Here is a 24,404-nt window from a genome sequence, read left to right as displayed (position 1 = left end):
TAACCCATATGAAAAATGGGTTTATGGAACAACTACAATATTTGATTATTTCTTAGCCCAATAGCTCAGTCTGGAATGTGTCAAAATTAAATGCAAATGTATGCCACAACAGCTTCCTGTTGAAAATTCTATACCTGCATGCATCAAAGAAAAAAATATTGGCTTTAGAAACAAGCACCACAATTATATCATAAACAATACTCTATATACTCATTTAGAAACCAATACTTCACATAATCATGAATACTTCAAGAATTGCTTGAATTATTAACACTTAGTACATTTAATTAGCCATTTTGGAAGGCTGATGGAATGTCAGCCCCATAATAATCTTCAGAACTTAGCATCCAAACTTCAAGAACTAAAAATACTGTTTTTCAGTGAACACCAATGTTTTACTTCTCAGACTTTACTTTCAGGCCCATCACTATTATGTTTGAATGAACACCTAATATGGGTTAGGTACATAGCGCAAATATGTCCATAGCTTTTATTGTACCAGTCTGGGGTACGTCCCCTGAAAAAGAAAAAAGGGTGTGTTAGTCATTTAACTGGAAAGTGTTAACATCAGGCAAATTTCATACAGTATTTGCAAGTCATTTTGTGCAGTTATCATACTGTGTTACTATTTTAATGAAGAAACTGAATACAATTAATGCAGCTTATATTCTGCTAATAGCTACTTCAATTCCTACCAAGAAATGACTTAGAACTCACTATCAGGTTTAAGAAAAATCATTAAATAATCACATATTAAATTTTTATACATAATATGTCATTGTTTAATCTAGAAGTAAAACTTTATCTGTGATTGGTGTATCAGTTTTCTTACATGAAGATAAAAGTGACTTGTGTGTTGGTATGATATAATTTGTATTCATTGAGGCCAGAAATTCTAGCAGAATTAATTCTATGGACAGAAAATATTACTGTGATCTCAGTGTCTTTGTATACCATTTTATCAAATGTTGGAAATGCAAATACTGCTTACTACAGTTTTCAAACAGTGGAACAAGTGTTCTAATAATACAGTAATGGAAATTATTTATGGGTGGATTATAACTGAGTGAGCAATCACAGACGCCCTCTGAATATTGAAGGCATTCAGCAGAAGGAAAATTATATGTTAAACACCCCCCCCCCCCCCCAAACACACAAGCACCAACCCACCCACCTACCCACACCCACACATACACATACACACAAGAACATACATGTAAGTTCCTCATTTCAATTGAAGAAAATTTTGGGGTGGTAACTTCAAGAATTTCATCCCCATTCGACTTGTCCAATATGAGCAAATATTTGCACTGGACCAGGATTCTAACACTGGTCCCTGGCTGTTGCAGTAGGTACAGTGCCAAGTGCAAACCTCACAAAATGATTCAAAGCTTCAATTCGTCATCGGCTTCTCCCATTTTCCTTATTTGTGTTTAGTTAATCAAAGCTAAAGCTGAATAATTCCAAAGTGAAATTTGTAAATTTTCAGTTTTTCTTAAAAATTGTGTCAGTTATTGACTTTTCCAGTGACTCACTTAGTAGGTACATATTCTTTAAATGTTAGAATTACTGCAACATTGTCTCTGAACTTGAAACACAATCCATTGTTTCCAAGCTGTAGTACTTTCCAACCCTTAAATTGACAATATTCATATGAAAAACAGTTTTTATACTAGTAGTAGTAGCAGTAGTTTTATTCATCCACAGCTATCTTTGATTATCGGGATATTGGACAAGCCTTTTTATTACAATTTAAGAACAACAAAATTAAAAGTATCCACATATACAGACATTTACATACTTACAGGTGTAATATGACATGAGTCAAACAAATAGTCAGCTGTGACCGTATAGTGGGAACCATCCCAGCATTTGACCAATTTAATTTAGGGAGACCAGTTAAAACCTAAATCAGGATGGTTGAAGGAAGACTGGGGTCTCCATCTTCCAAAATACAAGGCAACTCTGTTGAAAACAGTGCTACCTCATTTTGTTTAACCTAGTGTACAATACTGTTTTACAAATACATTATTTAATAATATAATAAATAATGTAATTGATAATGTTTTCAACAGCTATTTTAGAGCATTATGTGGCATATGTTTTCTATGTGGTAGTATGTCTGACCCATGCTCTGTTTTCAGTTTCAAATTAATTTTGCTGTGTAGTTGATGGCAAGATGGTGTGAAGTTGACACTGTGAGTACATTAGCTCCCAGATGAACATAACACAAATGAGAAAATGCATCATATCTCTAAAAGATCAGATGCATGTTTTATTGTTAGAAACTTGTGGAAAGAAGAATAGAGTGCCACAATATTTTGAATGTTACATCTTATGTGGAGCATGTACATCATTTCATGAATTGTGAAAGTTGGCATCAGGTGTTTAAATGTAAATTGAATGCAAAAGTTATGTTGTTATAAAAGCTATAATGAATGTGGGTCATGCAAAAAACTAAATTACAAGGACTGCAAAGGTGAAATGATTGCATTACTGTTAGAAGTGGCACAAGCTTTAAAATATATATGTGACAAACTCAAGAAACAAAATAGACAAGATCATTATGAAACAAACAGAGAGGTGAAATGATGGGCAAACATCTATTAGGCGCACTGCGAACGTAGTGGTGTTGACATGTTGGGAATGTGGATCTCACGGGGAGCGTGCAAGGGATAAGTCCCTGCAGTTGCGCTATTCATCTGTGTCCTCGGTGGCTCAGATGGAAAGAGCGTCTGCCATGTAAGCAGGAGATCCCGGATTCGAGTCCCGGTCGGGGCACACATTTTCAACATGTCCCCAATGAAGTACATCAACGCCTGTTTACAGCTAGGGTGTCCATTTAATTATCATTTCATTTCTAGCAAGCTGCATGGTCATCCACGGTAACTGTTCTTTCGGAAACAGATACTACCATCATATATAGTTAAAATATGGCTTCCCGGCCATTGACCTTCTTGTGCGAACGCACACGCTATGCCCGAACTCGTACGGGACTTGGTAGATTAATCTGCCACGAGTAATGAGTATGATGGGCAAACATCAATTAGGCGCACTGCGAACGTAGTGGTGTTGACATGTTGGGAATGTGGATCTCACGGGGAGCGTGCAAGGGATAAGTCCCTGCAGTCGCGCTATTCATCTGTGTCCTCGGTGGCTCAGATGGATAGAGCGTCTGCCATGTAAGCAGGAGATCCCGGGTTCGAGTCCCGGTCGGGGCACACATTTTCAACATGTCCCCAATGAAGTACATCAACGCCTGTTTGCAGCTAGGGTGTCCATTTAATTATCATTTCATTTCTAGCAAGCTGCATGGTCATCCATGGTAACTGTTCTTTCGGGAACAGATACTACCATCATATATAGTTAAAATATGGCTTCCCGGCCATTGACCTTCTTGTGCGAACGCACACGCTATGCCCGAACTCGTACAGGACTTGGTAGATTAATCTGCCACGAGTAATGAGTATGATGGGCAAACATCTATTAGGCGCACTGCGAACGTAGTGGTGTTGACATGTTGGGAATGTGGATCTCACGGGGAGCGTGCAAGGGATAAGTCCCTGCAGTTGCGCTATTCATCTGTGTCCTCGGTGGCTCAGATGGAAAGAGTGTCTGCCATGTAAGCAGGAGATCCTGGGTTCGAGTCCCGGTCGGGGCACACATTTTTAACATGTCCCCAATGAAGTACATCAACGCCTGTTTGCAGCTAGGGTGTCCATTTAATTATCATTTCATTTCTAGCAAGCTGCATGGTCATCCATGGTAACTGTTCTTTCGGGAACAGATACTACCGTCATATATATTTAAACAGAGAGGTGTTTGTAGATACTAGGACTTCTTTGAAAACAAAAGTAACACCCTTTGTAAAAATGCAACAAAACCACAGAAATGTCACTTTGGATACAGAAATACGAAACCACTATTGAAATGATATGAGAAAATTTTTCTGGAAGTGTGACAGCAGTATGAATATATCAAATACAAATATTCAATTGCAAACAGATATGAAATTCTCAGTAACTCTGGTGAAGATGTTACTTATATTTTAAAAAATTAAATGTTGTATGGCATTGGTGGCTGGGAAATCTCACAGAGTGGATTCAACTGCCAAGTGGCTAGTGTGTCTTCCTACATGCATATTGGCCTCTTTCCTTGTGGATATGTGAGCGGTGTGTCATATGTGTACTTGTGGAGTGTAGGTAAGTGGAATGGATGCATGGATACTGTAATGTTATATTTGTGTTGTATGATGGTATTGAGGGAAGGGGGAGGGTGAAACCCAGAGCTGGCACAGAGGTTCCCTTCTCAAATAGCATCAATGGGGCTGCCAAAGCAAATGTCCCCATCCAATGACCAAATCACCATCAATAGTGTTACATGTCCCCACTTCATGAGATACTGTGGAGAGGACTGGAATTTAATACAGGACATTTGCGCAAATACTGGTGATCAGGAACTTTAAAGAATCACGTCCCCTCCCCTTGCCAGCCAAATACTGGCAGTGAAAATTTCATCCATCATCAGGATTCAAACTGCCATACCTCTAAGACATGTGCCATCAAACAGGCATGTGTTAGTGACCTTGGCTATGAAGGTTAGTATCGCTTATACGAGGCCTGTTCAGAAAGTAAGCTCCGATTGATTGCCAAATTGAAACCACAGTGAACATCAGAAATGTTTTACTTGTAACAATTAGCTACACCTTTCAGCTACTTCTCTACGTAGTCGCCGTTCTGACTTAGACTTTTGTCATAGCGTTGTACCAACTTTTCAATAGCCTCATCATAGAAGGCAGCCGCCAGTGCTTTCTGCCAATTCTCCACGCTGGCCTACACCTCGTTGTCTGTGTCAAAATGTTGTCTTCAAAGACAGCGGTTCATGTGACCAGAGATGAAACTCAGGGGGAGACAATTGCGGACTGTATTGTGGGTAATCTCACATTTCCATTTGGAAACGATGCAGGAGCATCTTCATTGCCCCTGCAGAATGCGGCTGAGAATTGTCTTGAAGAAGAAACAGCACGACAGTTATGTAATGTTAGCTGCATAGCTTCAGGCGAAATTTCTCACCAGGCCCTCGTACTTGGCGGCAGACACTATTTTCTAGACATCTTTACGCACTCACTTCGAGCTCAGAAATGAGAAGAGCGACATTATACTAACTGGGATTATACTAGAGACACTACCCAACACATCTGTGCAAAGCTTCATCGGATTTTCATAGTCGTTTCCATTTCGCGACCGATCGGAGCTTTCTTTCTGAACGCCCCTCGTATAAATAATACTGAAGGTACCTGAAACATGTGCTGCAATAGTTATTCCCCAAAACAATAGTACTTCTAAACATCAACATGAAGATATTCAAATCCCACATTACCATTACTGTACCACAAAGTAACAGTCGATGTGAAGCAGGTTCTAATTGCCTGAGAAGGATTTTGATTCTTGCTAACAGTTATGGATGTGGGATCACTTCTCATGTGAACAAAAAGTCAACTATGAGGGCAACATTTTTCACCATGTTGGCAAAATTCCTAGGTAAAATAAGAAATTAGATTGAAAATCTGCTTCAGTTGTAACTGATGTAGTCTTTATTGCATGACTAGTTTTGGAGATCTATAGCTCTATCATCAGGTGTTACACAATGATTTGTTAGGTCATGGTTGTCATATGGGAGGGTCAGTTAATCAAAATAGATCAAACCCTTGCCTATGAAACATTAGGAAATGGTACTTGTTATGCAAACTCTCTTCTTATTGCTCTGGCACTTCCTAATGTTGCATAGGTGTGACTTTGATCTTTTGCAATTAATTGGGCCACCCATCCCATACCCAAGACTTAGCAAACCATTGGGGGGGGGGGGGGGGGGGGCATCCAATGATGGGACTATGGACCTCCAAAACTAGTCATGCATTGGAGACTAAGCCGTTTACAACACACACTGATTTTCAATCTAATCATTATGATCCTCAGTTGTGGTTGTTCTTCAAATCAGACTGAGTGAAATAACAATGCATGTCCATGCAGAGAAAATTAGTAAGTTATCACTGTAAAACTCCATTACCCTATTTAGTGCAGTTGTCTACTGAGAAGTAAAGAAGCCTGACATAAACAAACATTACATATGCAAATGTTCTACAGAACTACGACCCTGGTCATGTGTTAGCAATGTGATTAGTGGTGAAAATGAAATGTTTTCAAATACATGCAAACAGTCTCCAAATGTGAGTGTTTTGGATGTAAGTGGTGGTATCTGAAGATTCCACACTACACATGGTTTTGATCTAATGGGCATAGTAATCTCTGTCTTCCTCTAGAGCTCCCTCTAGTGTCATAGAAGCTATTCCCTGATCTCTTAATGCATGTCATATCACCCTGCCCATTCTTCTTGTCAGTGTTTTCCATATATTCCTTTCCTTTCCAATTCTGGGTAGAACCTCCGCATTCCTTACATATCAGTCAGTCTTATTTTAAACATTCTTCTGTAGCACCACATCTCAGATGCTCTGATTCACTTCTGTTCCAGTTTCCTCACAGCCCATGTTTCACTACCACAGAAATCTGTGTTCCAAGTGTACAATCTCAGAAATTTCTTCTTCAAATTAGGATCTATGTTTGATACTTCTTTTGAGCAGAAATGCCTTGTCCGCCAGTGCTGTTCTGTTTTTCATGAGCTCCTTGCTCCATCCTTCATGGGTTATTTTGATGCCTAGCTAGAAAAATTCCTTAACTTGATCTACTTTGTGATAACCTATTCTGATGTTAAGTTTCTCACTGTCTTCATTTCTGATACAACTAATTACTTTCATCTTTCTTTGATTTGCTCTCTATCAATATTCTGTACTCATGAGACTATTCATTCCATTCAACAGATCCTATAATTCTCCTTCACTTTCACTTTGGGTACCAATGTCATAAGCGAATCTTATGACTGATATTCTTTTGCCTTGAACTTTAATCCCACTTCTGAACCTTTGTTTCCATCATTGCTTCTTTGCGGTATATATTGAACAGTAAGGGTGAAAACTACATGCCTCTCATGCATCCTTTTTAATCCGAGCACTTTGTTCTTGGTCTTTAACTCATTGTTACCTCTTGGTTCTTGTACAAATAGTATATTACCCACCATTTCCTATAGCTTATTCATGTTTTTCTCAGAATTTTGAACATCTTGCATCATTTTACATTGTTGAACACTTTTTCTGTGTTGGCATATACTGTGAACATGTCTTGAGTTTTCTTCAGTCTTGTTTCCATTATCAACCACAAGGTCAGAACTGCCTCTCTGGTGGCTTTACATTTTCTACAGCCCAACTAATTGTCATCTAAGAGATTCTCAATTTTTTCCCCATTCTTCTGTATATTATTCTTGTCAGTAACTTGGATGTATGAGCTGTTAAGCTAATTGTGCGATAATTCTTGCTCTTTTAGGCTCTTGTAGTCTTCGTAATTGTGTAGATAATGTTTTTCTGGAGTCTCGTGGTATAGACTGTCAAGTCTCATACATTCTATACACCAATGTTAATAGTCGTTTTGTTGCCAATACTCGAAATGATTTTAGAAATTCTGATAGAATGTTATCTATCCCTTCTGTCTTATTTGATCTTAAGTCTTCTAAAGCTCTTTTAAATTCTGATTCTAACACTGGATCCTCTGTTTCTTCCCTAACAACTCCTGTTTCTTCTTCTATCAAGTCATCAGACAAGTTCTCCCCCTCATAGAGGCCTTCTATGTACTTTTTCCACCTATCCAGAGGAATTACAATTTCACCATTAATGTTACCATGCCCTGCTTTTAATTTCACTGAAGGCTGATTTGACTTTTTTATATGCTGAGTCAGTCCTTACGACAATCATTTCTTTTTTTATTTCTTCACATTTTTCGTGCAGCCATTTCACATTAGTTTCCCTGCACTACCTGTTTATTTCACTCCTAAATGACTTGTATTCCTTTTTTCTAAATTTTCTTGAACATTTTTGTACTTCCTTGTACCTATGTTTTTCTTTCCTACTTCTGTGACTGCCTTTTTCTGGAATGTCTATTCCTCTTCAACTGAATTGGCATCTCATTATTGCAGTATCTATAGCCTGAGAGAACTTCATCCATCTCCCATCATTTCTTAGTATTTCCATATCCCATTTCTTCAGCCTAATCTTCATCATTACTAAATTGTGATCTGAGTCTATGTCATACAACCAAATATCTGATTGCACAACTGTTGCCTAACTATGATGTAATCTAAGTGGAATCTTCCTGTATCTTTTGGCCTTTTCCAAGTATGCCTCCTCCTCTTGTGATCTTTGAGCAGAGTATTCATTATTACTAGCTGAAATTTATTGCATAACTCAATTAGTCTTTCTTGTCTCTTATTTCTACTACATAGCCTACACTCTCCCATGACACTTTCTTCTACTCCTTCACCTAGAACCACATTCCTATCCTCTATGGCTACTAGATTTTTATCTCACTTCACATAATGAATTACCTATTCAATATCCTCATATACTTTCTCTATCTCTTCATCTTCCATTTGCATCATCGGTATTTGTACCTGAACTATTGTTGTCTGTGTTGGTTTGCTGTCAATTCTGATGAGAACAACCCTTTTACTGAACTGTTCAAAGTAACTCACTCTCTGACCTATCCTCCTATTCATAATAAATTCTACTCCTTTCATACATTTTCTGCTGTTGTTGATATTACCCTGAACTCACCTGAGTAGAACTAAGTTCCTGCACATAAAATTAGTAATTATTGACACTCCATGTATAACTGGAGTTAGACAAATAACAGGTAGAGTCAACAGTGATTTATGTATAGAATTTCTTATTGTAACAGTAACTGTGATGGAAAAGCTATGTTTGTGAAAGATTATTTACAATTTACAGACATAAAAAGTATGTAAGTTTGGTTAGGGACAAATATTTTGAACTGTGTATGACTAGTCATTTTACTGGATTTCAATAACATAGTTGAAACACTTTATAGATCTCAAAATGGAGACTGTAAATCATTTTCTCTGAGTTTTAAGAAGCTGATTGATAAAATAAAGTGTAATAGAAAGTTTCAGACAGAAGAACTGAGGTTTTTAATACAGTCAATAGCTCTGGAATCATGACAACAGTTAACTCTGCCAAAAGAAAAACTGCACTTGACAAAATTTTTATAATGCTGATTTATATTAACAATAAACATAAATATGGGTTACAGTGATCATGAAGCTTAGCTTACATCAATTAAGCTAAACACAGACAGACTAAAAATATCAAGCATAAGGAATTCTGTGATGACAACTTCAGAGCATTTAATACGGGAGGATATCTTCGGTAAAACTGAAGTAAATAATATGTTTGATTGCTTCCAAAGTGTGCGTTTACATTATTCTGGAACAGAATTTCCTATGGAAAAGTCGAGAATTAATATGGTTGAAAATAAATTTTGGATGGTGATAGGCCTTAGAAATTCCAGCAGAAAAAAATCTCTCTGCGCATTCATCAAATGCAATACTACTACTTCAGAATTTGGAAACCATGTGAAATAAATATATCAGATATTCAACAAGATGAGAAAAGAAGCTGAAAGCTATAATAATGGTACTATGTTTCAGATCAAAAAATACGTCTTCTAGTAGCAAAAACAGATTCTCAGATTCAGGAGATATGGCTGATCAATTTAACAAGTATTTTGCTATAGCACATCAGTTAATGGAAATGCACTAAGCAAACAGATGTATGTGCCTTATAAGAAATTTAAATACTTCTCTTATATCTATGGTTCTTTAAGATGTTAAACTGACAGTGGTCAAGCTAATAATATCATTCAAAACCTAATATCTGTGTGGGTTGGATGATTCTTCAGATTATGCACTTGTAAAGCCCCTGATATTGAAATGAAACCATTAGTGTACATAGTTCACACATCCTACTCAATGTAATCAAATTAACATCCAGTATCTGAACTCATTATTTTTTTTCTCTGAAACAACTAAAAGAGTTTTTATACTATCCTTCAAAGCTACATTACAAATATTTCATTATTTTAACAAAATGAATATGGTTTTAGCAAAGCCAAGTCTACATCAGCAGCTAAGAATTAGTATTTAGAAACTTCCGTTAAATCATCAAGTAAGGGAAATGCCTTCTCTGAATGGTTGATTATTTTTTGCAAGGCATTCCACATGGCTCCAATTTCGTTTTTACTTTATATAAATGATCTACCCCTGAACATAAATTCAAACTCAGTTTTGTTGACTGATGATACTTCTGCCCTTGTTAAAAGCAATGACCCTGAAGAAATTCCTTAACCCGTCACAAAACTATTAGACTGTTTGGAAAACTGGTTCCAACTAAATGGGCTAAAATTGAATATTTGGAAAACACATCTGCTGCAGTTTAAAACTAAAAACTCTAAGGTAAAAGAATTTCACATTAGTTGTAGAAACCAAGAACTGAAAGAAGTGGACTGTGTTAAATTTTTAGGCATGCATTTGGATCAAAATATATCCTGGTCTTCACACATAAAGTATTTAGCAAGTAAATTAAACAGCCTGACATTTTAAATGAAGATTCTGTCATATTCAACTAGCATGGAAACAAGGAAAACACAGTTACTTTGAATCAGTTGTAAGGTATGGCATTATTTTTTGTGGAGGAAAAAGCAAAATGACTAGAATTTTTAAATTACAAAAATCAATTGTTAGAAATATGTCTAATGCCAAACCGAAAGTATCCTGTTGTCCACTGTTGAGAAATTTAAAAATATTAAGTGCTCCATGTTTGTTGATTTATGAACTGATTATTTTTGTATACAGTAATCCCAAGTTATTCATGGACAATAACTTTAAACATCAATACAGCACTATGAACAAGGAGAATTTCATGCTTCCCACTCATAGATTAAAGCTGTTTGCACAAACCCCGGAATATGTGAGCATGAAAATTTACAACATTCTAAAAAAGAAACAAATCCTCAGCATGGAGATGGGGCAACTAAAGTAAAACCTATGACAATTGTTAGTACAGAAATGTTAACATTCCATAGAAGAATTTCTTATTGATAATATGACAATATGAGCAAGAAAACAAGTGGCTGAAATGTTTTGTTAATTAAGTTTAGAAGTTTTACATCTAATAAATGACTGTAATAATTATTCACTATTTTTACAGTAATATTATTGTTAGGCTACACAGTCTCTGTAAATTAATAATTATTGTTGCTATAGTACACATAAATTGTAATTGCAGTACTGATGAGTCCTCTGTACTTGTGATTTATCTCTGTATGTTATGGGACAATAAAAATTCTGATTCTGAAGCACTGGATGACAGAGAACATGTTTCTGGCATTTTTCTATATCTTTTAAAAGCATAACTGACACAGACATTTTTATCCACAATTCAGGCTAGAATGGTGTCACAGGTATCCCAAACCAATGAATAAGATTGTACCTAGAAGACAGGCAGATAATAGTTATAGTAATGCATTGTGCAATCAAAGAAAATGTCATTATAACATAAACATATTAATACAATAAATCACTAATTAAGTATGGTTTACCACAGGGCTCTGCTGTAAAATATGTATTGTTCCTCCTTTTAATCAGTGATGCAAACAATTTTATTGAAGAACAGATAATTATTTGAAGATGATACCACCATTTCAATGGATGGCAGACAAAATGTCCATGGAAACAGTAGTAGCCACTGTAATCTGTTTGATTCACAGCTGGTTTCAACTAAATAAGGTAATAATAAATAGAGAAAAAGCAGTGTTCAAGTTACTTTCCACTCTTTTATTGATGAATTTGATATAATTTTTGGTGTTGACAATGCATTATTGAAAACTAAAGTTGTAGGAATATGGCCGTTGAGTAATTTAGTTAGACACTATATGACACTGGGACAGCTTATACTGTATCCTAAAGACTTTTTCACTGGGAGCTGAGTTTCTTTAGAAGATAAGTCCAAGATAACTCCATACTGAAGTAATTTGTTTAAATCACTGTAGACTACTTGGCTTTTGTTTTAGCACATGAAGAATATAACAAGGACTTAAAACTTTGTTTCAAGAACTTATTATCATTTGGCTGTTTCCATACAGCCATCCATGACATTTACAAAGTACCTTTTTTAACAGATATTCTACAATATCCATTTACAAATAAATTACAGATGAATAAATGATTGACACATCAGCACTATAAACCATGCAAAAAGTGTTTATAACACAATAATAATAAAGAAAATAAACATAACATCATACAAAAATGTACACATCATATAACGCGTCTCAATGTAAAACATCACTGTATTAGAAAAGTATTTCACTTATAATAGTTAAAATTATTCAGTGTCTTAAGTCACTTAAAACAGGCTCAAAATAAAAATTCATTTAAAAACAGACTTACTTCATTTCTGATGGAACATTGCTTTTACTAAGTAAAAGAATTCTTGAATTACACACCACAGCATTTGTAAATTAAAATGCAAATTGTTGTACACTTGTATTACTTAATTTAATGTTGTTTATTATTTAATTTATTATTTTTAAATTATAATTTGCAAATTGGAGTTTGCAGTCTCTCTCTCTCTCTCTCTCTCTCTCTCTCTCTCTCTCTCTTTCTCTTTCACACTGACTCTCTCACTCTTTTCCTCTAATTTGACTTGTCCTATATCAAATGTACTATTGACATATACAGGGTGTTACAAAAAGGTATGGCCAAACTTTCAGGAAACATTCCTCACACACAAAGAAAGAAAATATGTTATTTGGACATGTGTCCAGAAATGCTTACTTTCCATGTTAGAGCTCATTTTATTACTTCTCTTCAAATCACATTAATCATGGAATGGAAACACACAGCAACAGAATGTACCAGCGTGACTTCAAAAACTATGTTACAGAAAATGTTCAAAATGTCCTCCGTTAGTGAGGATACATGCATCCACCTTCCGTCGCATGGAATCCCTGATGCGCTGATGCAGCCCTGGAGAATGGCATATTGTATCACAGCCGTCCACAATACGAGCACAAAGAGTCTCTACATTTGGTACCGGGGTTGCGTAGACAAGAGCTTCCAAATGCCCCCATAAATGAAAGTCAAGAGGGTTGAGGTCAGGAGAGCGTGGAGGCCATGGAATTGGTCCGCCTCTACCAGTCCATCGGTCACCAAATCTGTTGTTGAGAAGCGTACAAACACTTCGACTGAAATGTGCAGGAGCTCCATCGTGCATGAACCACATGTTGTGTCGTACTTGTAAAGGCACATGTTCTAGCAGCACAGGTAGAGTATCCCATATGAAATCATGATAACGTGCTCCATTGAGCATAGGTGGAAGAACATGGGGCCCAATCAAGACATCACCAACAATGCCTGCCCAAACGTTCACAGAAAATGTGTTGATGACGTGATTGCACAATTGCGTGCAGATTCTCGTCAGCCCACACATGTTGATTGTGAAAATTTACAATTTGATCATGTTGGAATAAAGCCTCATCCGTAAAGAGAACATTTGCACTGAAATGAGGATTGACACATTGATGGATGAACCATTCACAGAAGTGTACCCGTGGAGGCCAATTAGCTGCTGATAGCGCCTGCACACGCTGTACATGGTACGGAAACAACTGGTTCTCCCGTAGCACTCTCCATACAGTGACGTGGTCAACGTTACCTTGTACAGCAGCAACTTCTCTGACGCTGACATTAGGGTTATCATCAACTGCACGAAGAATTGCCTCGTCCATTGCAGGTGTCCTCGTCATTCTAGGTCTTCCCCAGTCGCGAGTCATAGGCTGGAATGTTCCGTGCTCCATAAGACGCCGATCAATTGCTTTGAACGTCTTCCTGTCGGTACACCTTCATTCTGGAAATCTGTCTCGATACAAACGTACCGCGCCACGGCTATTGCCCCGTGCTAATCCATACATCAAATGGTTATCTGCCAACTCCACATTTGAAAGCATTGCATTGACTGCAAAACCACGTTAGTGATGAACACTAACCTGTTGATGCTACGTACTGATGTGCTTGATGCTAGTACTGTAGAGCAATGAGTCGCATGTCAACACAAGCACCGAAGTCAACATTACCTTCTTTCAATTGGGCCAACTGGTGGTGAATCGAGGAAGTACAGTACATACTGACGAAATTAAAATGAGCTCTAACATGGAAATTAAGCATTTCCGGACACATGTCCTCATAACACCTTTTCTTTATTTGTGTGTGAGGAATGTTTCCTGAAAGTTTGGCCATACCTTTTTGTAACACCCTGTATAATGAAGTAAAATTGAGCAATAATTGATTATGGCAATTTATTTTTGTCTACAGACGGCACAAATGTGTTGGGTCATATGAACGTACCGAGCAGTTGAGAACTATCTGTGTCTATTTGTTAGCTTTGATTACAACCTACACACAAAGATTGTTTGACCACTTTCACAGAATATATAAGAGTAATTTGATATCAGTTAACAAAAAAAAAAAAAAAAAAATTATATTTATGAAACTGGAAAAATATATTTGCAACGTTGCCTCAAGTCTAATCATTAATTGGAGAAATTCATTTGGTATGAAAAAACATTGCCTTCTGCAACATGGTGGGAGAGAGTCATCATAGTTACATCAACAAATTCCTGCTGGCAGGTGGGATAATATGAATTGTGTATTTGTTTAGAGAAAGGTTTCCCAAAACTGTGTTCTGTTCAGTGAATATGTTCTCTATTAAAAACTATCAATAGCAGTGTTTTTCTGACTTTTGGCAATACTAATAATTTTAAAAAAATTATTATGATTTCTGTGTTATTAGCTAGATTTAAAATTGAAGTAATCACTGAATAAAACAAGTTTTCTCATTTTTTAAAAATGTATTGTTCTTCAAGCTAAATGTGTTCCATCCAAGTACCAGGATTCTCAAAGTGTTACATCAGAGGAAAAATTTGGGAACCCCTGTTGTAGATAATAGTGACAATGATCCAAATTATACTCCAGAGTTACTCTATGCCAAGATAATTGATAACCATTCCAGAAACAGACGAGTTAGTGCTTCTGGAGGATTTTCAGGTATCACTGCATATCATTAAAATTCAACATTTTTTATGTGGTTGTTGATGATTTACTAAATATTTTATATATTATGGAGAAGTGACTGGTATGTCTACAATTTTGTAGGCACTCCTTTTGTAGGCAGAACAATAATGACATTATTCCAGAAAACATTTTGTTCTTTGAGGCACAGATCATAAAACTTAGGTCAACTCACCACAGTCATAAAATCAGTTTAGTATCAGATGCGAAGAAAATTGAAATAGCAGTACCACAAGCCAGTGATCTAAGTTCCATATTGTTTTTCATCTATATTAATGACACAGACATCTCAGATAATGTAGCTATTCACAGACAACAGCAGTGTGATAAAAAGTGCTCAAAAAGAATCCTTGTAAATAACTAATGACAAAGTCCTATTGCATATTCACTCCTGGTTCAATGCTAAGAGGGTGGCACTAGATGTAAGCAAAACAAATTACTTGAAATTTGGGAAAAGAAGTAAAATATATATCAAAGTCTGGTGATGTGTGTTAAAGTCTTAGAAAAAGTAAAACCTATAAAATTACTGGAGATTTACATTGACAAAAAATTGAGTTATGAAGACTACTGCCCAATCTCACTTCTGACAGCTTTATCCAAATTTTTTGAAAAAGTAATGTATTCAATAGTAGCTTTGCATACTTGTAAAAATGAAATACTAACAAAATGTCAATCAGGTTTCAGAAAGGCTTTTCAACAGAAAATGCTATATATGATTTCACTGATCAAACATTAAAGGCTCTGAATAGCCGAATATCACTCACTGGGATATTCTGTGGCATCTCAAAGGCTTTTGACTGTGCGAATCATGAAATTGTTCTAGATAAACTTAAGTATTGTGGTATGAGTGGGAAATTGCACAAACAGTTTAATTCATATTCAACAGCAGAAGGTTGAAATTAATAGTACAGGTAGTCTGCAAAAACCAGCAGAGTCCTCTAACTGGGTAGGTGTCAACAATGGTGTCCCACAGTGACATTTATTATTCTTAATATATATTGATGAATTGGCAGAGCTAGTTCTTTTTACTGATGATACAAGTATAGCAACCATATACAACAAACAGGAATTAGTTGAGGATATTGCAAGTAATGTTTCTCAAAAAGTTCTTAAGCAGTTCTCTGCAAATGGACTCTCACTAAATTTTGAGAAAATGCAGTATATACAGTTCTCTACAGTAAATAGCATAACACCATTGATAAATATAGACTTTGAACTGAAGTCTGTTGCTAAGGTAGAATATTCAAAATTTCTGGGTTTGTGCATTGATGAGAAATTGAATGGGAAGAAACACATTGAAGATCTGCTGAAATGATTAGGTTCAGCTACTTATGCTATTAGGGTTATGGCAAACTTTGGGGGGTAAACATATAATTAAATTTGTCTAATATGCTTATTTTCATTCACTGCTTTCATATGGCATCATATTTTGGGGTAATTCATCATTAAGAGGAAAAGTATTCAATACACAAAAATGTCTAATCAGAATAATAACTGGAGCCCACCCAAGATCATCATGCAGACATTTATTTAAGAAACTCAGGATATTCACAATACCTTCGCAATACATATATTCACTTATGAAATTTGTTATTAATAACCCATCCCAGTTCAAAAATAATAGCAAAGTGCATAGCTACAACACTAGAAGGAAGGATGATCTTCACTATTCTGTTTTAAATGTGACTTTTGTGTAAAAAGGGGTACATTATGCTGCCGCAAAAGTCTTTGATCATTTACCAAATAGCAGCAAAAGTCTGATGGATAGCCAACCAACATTTGAAAACAAATTAAAAGAATTTCTGAATGACAACTCTTTCTAATCAATAGATGATTTTTCAGACATGAAGTATTAACATAAAAAAATTAAAAAATATATATATTGCGTAAAGAAAACTTTTGTTAAACCAACATGTTTCACATCATTATGAATTGTTGTATCCATGATCTATGGAACATGCATTAATGTAATGTAACGTATGCAATGACACTTGCACGGAGACTCAACTCAGCCCAATTTGCTCCAGAAATTATCTCAAATTTTGCACCACATGAAGTGCACAAGATGTTATACTGTGGCTATTTTGGGGTTACACTGCTTGTTGTTTAAAGTAAACCCCTATGGTAAGAAGAGGCCTATCCAGATATCAAGACACAGTCATTTGCACACACTCTATGAGTTCCTGTTCAGAAATTTAAAAGTACTTATTATACCTTGACTACACAATGTACTAACTCAATACCCAATGTTGCCCCGGTATCTTCTAAGAGCTGCAGTTTCATCAAAATAACCAGGAAAAATTTAAAGCTCTCTCATAATCTGTCTTTCCCCATTCTATTTCTTTCTCCCCTATTCCACCTGCCCCCTCAAACTGCACCTCACCCATCTGCCTCCTCACAACCCATCCCTCTTCCCTCTCCCTCCTGACTCCCTCTTCCTTTTGCACTCCTCTCAATCTTCTGCCTGCCTCTGACACCTACCCTTCCTCCCCACTCTCTCTGTCCATCTCCCATCCCCCCTCACTCCTTCCCCTTTCTCCGTCCATCTCCTCCTGCCACCTCTCCCCGTCCATCTCCTCCTCTCCTCTCTCTTTATCCATCTCCTCCTTCCCCCTCTCTCTTGTCCATCTCCTATATCACCTGGTTTTCACAACCATTCCCACCAAAATGGGAGGTATGTGGTTCTTTCCAGACAATAAGTGGAATGTGTACTAAGTTTGGTTGAAGTCAATGCAGGGTTTAGGAGGCAATGTGAAAGATACGTACATATATGTGTCAATACATCCATTTTTGTAATCTACTACCATTTTACTCATGGCTTCACATGCATATGTATGTCACATATGTTGCACAATCTCCTCCTCCCCCTTCTTTGTGTCAGTCTCCATCTTCCCCCTATCTGTGTCCATCTCCACCTCCCCAATGTCTCTTGCCAACACTTCCTCCCTCCCCTTCTCTGTCAATCTCTACCGCTCTACCTCTTACTATATCAGTGCACATCACCTCCTCTTGCCTCTCTGTCCATTTCCTCCTTCTCCCCTCTCTCCGCCCATGTCCTCTTCCCCCTTCTCTCTGCCCATCTCCTGTGCCACATCGGTCTCACTCCTACCTTTCTTAGAAGTAGATACCTTAGGGGTTGCGAAGCAACTCAAATCGCTTGATACGGGCAAGTCTTCAGGTCCAGATTGTATACCGATTAGGTTCCTTTCATATTACGCTGATACAATAGCTCCCTACTTAGCAATCATATACAACCACTTGCTCACCGATAGATCTGTACCTACAAATTGGAAAATTGCGCAGGTCACACCAGTGTTTAAGAAGGGTAGTAGGAGTAATCCATCGAACTACAGACCTATATCATTGACGTCGGTTTGCAGTAGGGTTTTGGAGCATATACTGTATTCAAACATTATGAATCACCTCAAAGGGAATGATCTATTGATACATAATCAGCATGGTTTCAGAAAACATCGTTCTTGTGCAATGCAGCTAGCTCTTTATTCGCACAAAGTAATGACCGCTATCGACAGGGGATCTCAAGTTGATTCCGAATTTCTGGATTTCCGGAAAGCTTTTGACACCGTTCCTCACAAGCGACTTCTAATCAAGCTGCAGGCCTATGGGGTATCGTCTCAGTTGTGTGACTGGATTCGTGATTTCCTGTCAGGAAGGTTGCAGTTCATAGTAATAGACGGCAAATCATCGAGTAAAACTGAAGTGATATCAGGTGCTCCCCAGGGAAGCATCCTGAAACTTCTGCTGTTCCTGATCTATATAAATGACCTGGGTGACAATCTGAGCAGTTCTCCTAGGTTGTTCGCAGATGATGCTGTAATTTACCGTCTAGTAAGGTCATCCGAAGACCAGTATCAGTTGCAAAGCGATTTAGAAGAGATTGCTGTATGGTTTGGCAGGTGGCAGTTGATGCTAAATAACAAAAAGTGTGAGGTGATCCACATGAGTTCCAAAAGAAATCCGTTGGAATTTGATTACTCGATAAATAGTACAATTCTCAAGGCTGTCAATTCAACTAAGTACCTGGGTGTTAAAATTATGAACAACTTCAGTTGGAAAGACCATATAGATAATATTGTGGGGAAGGCGAGCCAAATGTTGCATTTCATTGGCAGGACACTTAGAAGATTCAACAAGTCCACTAAAGAGACAGCTTACACTACCCTTGTTTGTCCTCTGTTAGAATATTGCTGCGTGGTGTGGGATCCTTACCAGGTGGGATTGACGGAGGACATCGAAAGGGTGCAAAAAAGAGCAGCTCATTTTGTATTATCACGTAAAAGGGGAGAGAGTGTGGCAGATATGATACACGAGTTGGGATGGAAGTCATTAAAGCAAAGACGTTTTTCGTCACGGCGAGATCTATTTACGAAATTTCAGTCACCAACTTTCTCTTCTGAATGCGAAAATATTTTGTTGAGCCCAACCTACATAGGTAGGAATGATCATCAAAATAAAATAAGAGAAATCAGGGCTCTAACAGAATGGTTTAGGTGTTCGTTTTTCCCACGCGCTGTTCGGGAGTGGAATGGTAGAGAGATAGTATGATTGTGGTTCAATGAACCCTCTGCCAAGCACTTAAATGTGAATTGCAGAGTAATCATGTAGATGTAGATGTAGAATTGGAGGTGGCTCCTACTCCCACAGCACATTTTTACTCTGTAATTAATTATGTTGGCAAATATCAGTTTTCAGGTTTAAAAATAACTGAAACAATTCTATCTTATAATTTTAAATTTCAAAAATATTTTCATATCTAATGAACAATAGTTGTCTGACGTAAAATATTTACACAATTATACTACATATAAAGGGCTTTTTATTGTTAGGAACATAAGCATGCACACACTTCTGTTCTCATAAATTTGTAGTCCATTACTCATAAGACAATAAATATTGTACTTTGCAGTTCTTAAGAAGCAAATGCCTTTTACATGTAGCATGATTCTGTAAACATTTATTTCAGACAAATACTGTTCATCAGACATGAAAAAATTTTAGAAATTTCAAATGATGACAGATACAATTCTTTCAGTTATGTTTAAACCCACAAATTTCTATTATCCAACGTAATTACTCACAGGGTAAAAGCCTGCTGTGTTGGTAAGAGCCAGATGCTGTTGGGGTGGAGATGAGGGTGAGAGTGAAAATGGTGTGGCATAAGTGATGGACAGAGACAAGGGGGAGCAGGACACGGACAGAGAGAGGGGGAAGAAGGAAATGGACAGAGTGATAAGAGGAGGAGATGGGCAAAAAGAGGTGGGAGGGGGAAGATGTACAGTGAGATAGAGGGGAGGAGGAAAAGGACAGAGAGAGGGGGAGAAGGAGATAGACAGAGAGTATTAATTTGAATTATCCTGTGCTCATTATTTATGTGTATACATGCAAACATATTTCATTTTTATACTTTCTGTTTTGTTATAAAATTTTCTTATTTATTTGGGCAACATCCATATAATATTTATTTTTTATGAGTGGCTAACTAACAAAAAACAAAAAAATACATCTTTGACATTTCATCCTCTCCATATAGTAGTTTGCATTCAATGAGCAGTTGTTAGTTGGTCAGAATGTGAAATCTGTAGATCTCCCCTACAGTTTTATACTCCTTAATAATTCAGGAGCAAAGATTTCACCCTTTGTCTCTTCATATTTGATAATAAGCCTTAATTTTATTCTATGTTTGTTCTTGGTTTGTTGACCCATATGATATAGGACAGTTCTGGATGGAATATTCATAATGAAGGGAGTAAAGTTAACCACTCACCAAATAGCTGATATATTGAACCAATTACAGGTACATAAATAAGATCTTATACATTGTTGAACCTGTCTGGAGGTTCAGTAATATTTTCAGTCTTGCTTATGTGCCTATTAAGAGCCCAGTACTTCAATCATAAAGTGAGTGATTACTTAATTGCAAGCTCTTGCCATGATATGGAATGAGTCAGTTTTACAGTTATAGTACATTTTCAGTGGAAAATATGGATGACAACAAGCTGACCATATATGTACATGATTTATTAATGGTGCTTTTTGTGTTTTTTTCTCCATGCAGTGATTTATACTTAACCACATTCAAAGTCTCTCTCTTCTTTACTCTCCCAAAAAAATAAATCCACACAATAATTGAACTACTCCATACTCATAAAATCTTACATGGATTAGAAGTAGTTGCCAAGCAGATATGATTTTGGTTTATGTTTGAAGTTAATTTTATTCCCCATTAAATTATGTATGTCACTGGGAAGGAAAATACCTCACTCCTTTCTGTGTCACACTAAGGCTGAGTGATGGATAGTGTTAATAATTTCTCCATCCAGTATTACAGTTATGAATATTTCTCTTGTTTTCAAACTGTGATTAAATGTTGACAACTAACTTCATGATTATTTTTATTCGACATTTCTGTGTAATGAACACTATTTTCCTCAATGATGAGCTCCCAAGGATATGATGCTGTAAGACATTAGTGATCGAAAATAGGAAAAGTAAGTCAACTTTTTTACATTTTCATCTCTAAATTCTAATATAATCTATAACATAAAAAGTTGCAGAGCTGAGACATTTAAGATGCTCTGTAACATGTTACTTTCCATTAATGTTGTTACCAACATAAATATTTAAAAATTTAGAATGTTCTGTTTCTTATATTGATTTACCCTCATGCATTATTTATTATAGTGTGGTCAGGCCTTGTGCAGTACTGAACTGCATGTACAGTGTTTTATCTAAATTGTATTAACCCTGGTAACACCAATGCATTTTCCATGGTGTGTGTGTGTGTGTGTGTGTGTGTGTGTGTGTGTGTGTGTTGGGGGAGGGGGGAAGGGGAGGTATTTTATGCCTGCCATAAAAAAAAGCTTTTTATTAATTTAGTTAACTGTTGTTAACTTTTATTAATAACATCTTTTTTAAAAAGGCTCCAGAACATGCAAATATGTTTTAGCAAAATTTTAGCAATAGCAAAACGTTTTCCTTAATGTGTACAGCAAGGGGAGAGGTACTTCTGACCACTAAAAAAGATTTAAAAAAATACAAATTTTGTTAACTGTCACCGACTTTCTTTCAAAATATAATTTTTAAAGGTATGCAGATGTGTATGAAGGGTCTCAAACCTGAGAATGTTAATATGACATTTGTTGCAAAAAGTCACATTCATTATGAAGACTTAAATTTTTGAGTTACGTTTTACTGATAATTTTAAAACAATTACAGAATTTGGTATAAGAAATGATTAAACACAATAAATATGTTACCAAAATTTTAAAATATAAAATACATGAGTAGGTTACATTATTTTCCAAAGGTTTTGAAGTTATTCTATGATACGATTATAATACTTGCTTTGTCAGTAAAGAAAATTATTTTTGCTTCTTTGGTACATAATGGATGATCATTTATGTATAACATGAACAAGAGTGGGCTCAATATTGATGTCTATGGTATACTTCCACTGATTATTCCATATTCTGAAGATGTTATGTTTCATTGAGATTTTCATACAATCATGGATTATTAAGAAGCACTTACTTAGTATCAACTGTGGAAAGATGAATTATGCAAGACTTTCCAGATCCACAAGGTTCAATTAGCAAGAATTCTGATAGCATAATATCTGAGCTTTTTGATGAGAATGGTGTGAACTGCAGAGAATATACCAGTTGGCAATATTTTGTCATTCCGATTTTGTTTTTGCTGATTGAAAAATAACGTGTTCTGCGAAGACACCCTTTGAAATTCAAATTGAGACTGACTGCGCAATTTATATTCTCAAAGATTAATTGTCAACTTTAATTTAACTGTTCAACACTAACTACAAAACTGAATGTGAAACAAACACATCATTAAATAATAAATGCAACCTTATTACAGCCTTAACAATCTAAATAAAATACATTTATATGAAAGGTTTCATTGAGATTTTCATACAATCATGGATTATTAAGAAGCACTTACTTGGTATCAACTCTGGAAAGATGAATTATGCGGGACTTTCCAGATCCACAAGGTTCAATTAGGTACCTTGAAGCTAGAACAATGCCTCTGACTGCACCAGGCATTATAGGTGCTTCAGCATGCTCTACTGATGTTTCAACTATTATGCATGCTCCTTTAGGGAGATCTGTTCTCCAAGACCTAAAAAAAAGAGTAATGGCAAATTTTTATAAAAACCTAATATGGCTATACAAAACACTAGACCAGATGAACTGTATACCTTCTTTCTTTAAGATGATTAAATTCTATTTAAAAGTGTGTCTGTAGATAACTTAGAATGTAAAGCGAAGAGACTGACTGATGCAGAAATAGTAATGTAATATTTATTAACGATCAGGACATGAGCATTATAAATAAATGTTACTGGTACAACAAAAGATTTAGTTCATGAAGATCTATGTGAAAACATGATAGATTTCATAAAGGAGATTAACTGATTTAATATTTGTTTCGATGATGTTGTTGAAATAGACTGTTTCTCAAATACATATAAACTCATTCTTTGCAAAGGGCTGTAATGTGTATCAGGGAGTACTTTACATTCTGAAATATTACTAGACCTGTCAATTCTCTTTATGAAACCCTGCTAATAATTGCATCTCGGAATTTCACTACTACTGCTACTACTGTTGATGAAGACTGGTGCTACTGCTGCTACTAGCTGATTAGTAAATGTTTGAGTCAATTTGTCATGCTGGTGACAAAAATAAATAAATAAATGACCTAAAACATGAATTAGTGATTTTACTGAATATAATATGAATGAATGTGTGTAGCAAGCAAAACACTGTGTTTATTATATAATAATTGAATCCAGATGTAACAGTATCGCATGTTCTTATTCCACGATATATTGTGGACAAGCTTAAAATTTAACCCTCCCTTGCTGGCCAAACACTGACGATGAAAATTTCTGTCAGTAGCAGGATTCAAACTGGTTGCATTCAAATTGAGTGTCACCATGCAAGTGTGCATTAACAACCTTTGCTGTTGAGGAACATGGATCCAAATCTAAACTGTTGTCAACAATAACAAAACACAGTGTCACTATTTAGGTGTTACTTATGGTAATGACAAGATTGTATGAAGTATTTGGGTTCAAGATGACATGTGAAACAATCACTGAGAACCTAAAAACTAACATGATCATAGTTTTGTAAAACAAACTACTCTCCCCCACATGGTTGTGTTGAGGCATCCTGAAATGCACATAAGTGCCAAAAACAAGAAAACATGCTCAATGTACAAATATAATAAGGGTTACAAATATTGCCAGTGGAAAACAGTTTCTTACTGGAACT

At 36.2% G+C, this 24,404-nt stretch overlaps 1 protein-coding gene across 1 annotated transcript in view; it reads right to left on the bottom strand.

The window, feature by feature from the left end:
- Positions 1–402: 402 nt before the first annotated feature.
- LOC126249400 (rho GTPase-activating protein 7) overlaps positions 403–24,404 on the bottom strand; it is a 281,270-nt gene continuing 257,268 nt past the window's right edge. The window contains exons 15-16 of the mRNA XM_049951053.1: positions 23,065–23,244; positions 403–517 (exon numbers count right to left, since the gene is read on the bottom strand). Coding sequence (XP_049807010.1) covers positions 403–517; positions 23,065–23,244 — 295 coding nt within the window. The remainder of the gene's footprint in view (positions 518–23,064; positions 23,245–24,404) is intronic.

This window comes from Schistocerca nitens, chromosome 3, assembly GCF_023898315.1.
Source record: "Schistocerca nitens isolate TAMUIC-IGC-003100 chromosome 3, iqSchNite1.1, whole genome shotgun sequence".
In the NCBI taxonomy this organism is placed as follows: domain Eukaryota; kingdom Metazoa; phylum Arthropoda; class Insecta; order Orthoptera; family Acrididae; genus Schistocerca; species Schistocerca nitens.
The sequence above is the reverse complement of the archived record's forward strand: the minus strand, read 5'-3'. Positions and strand labels throughout refer to the sequence as shown.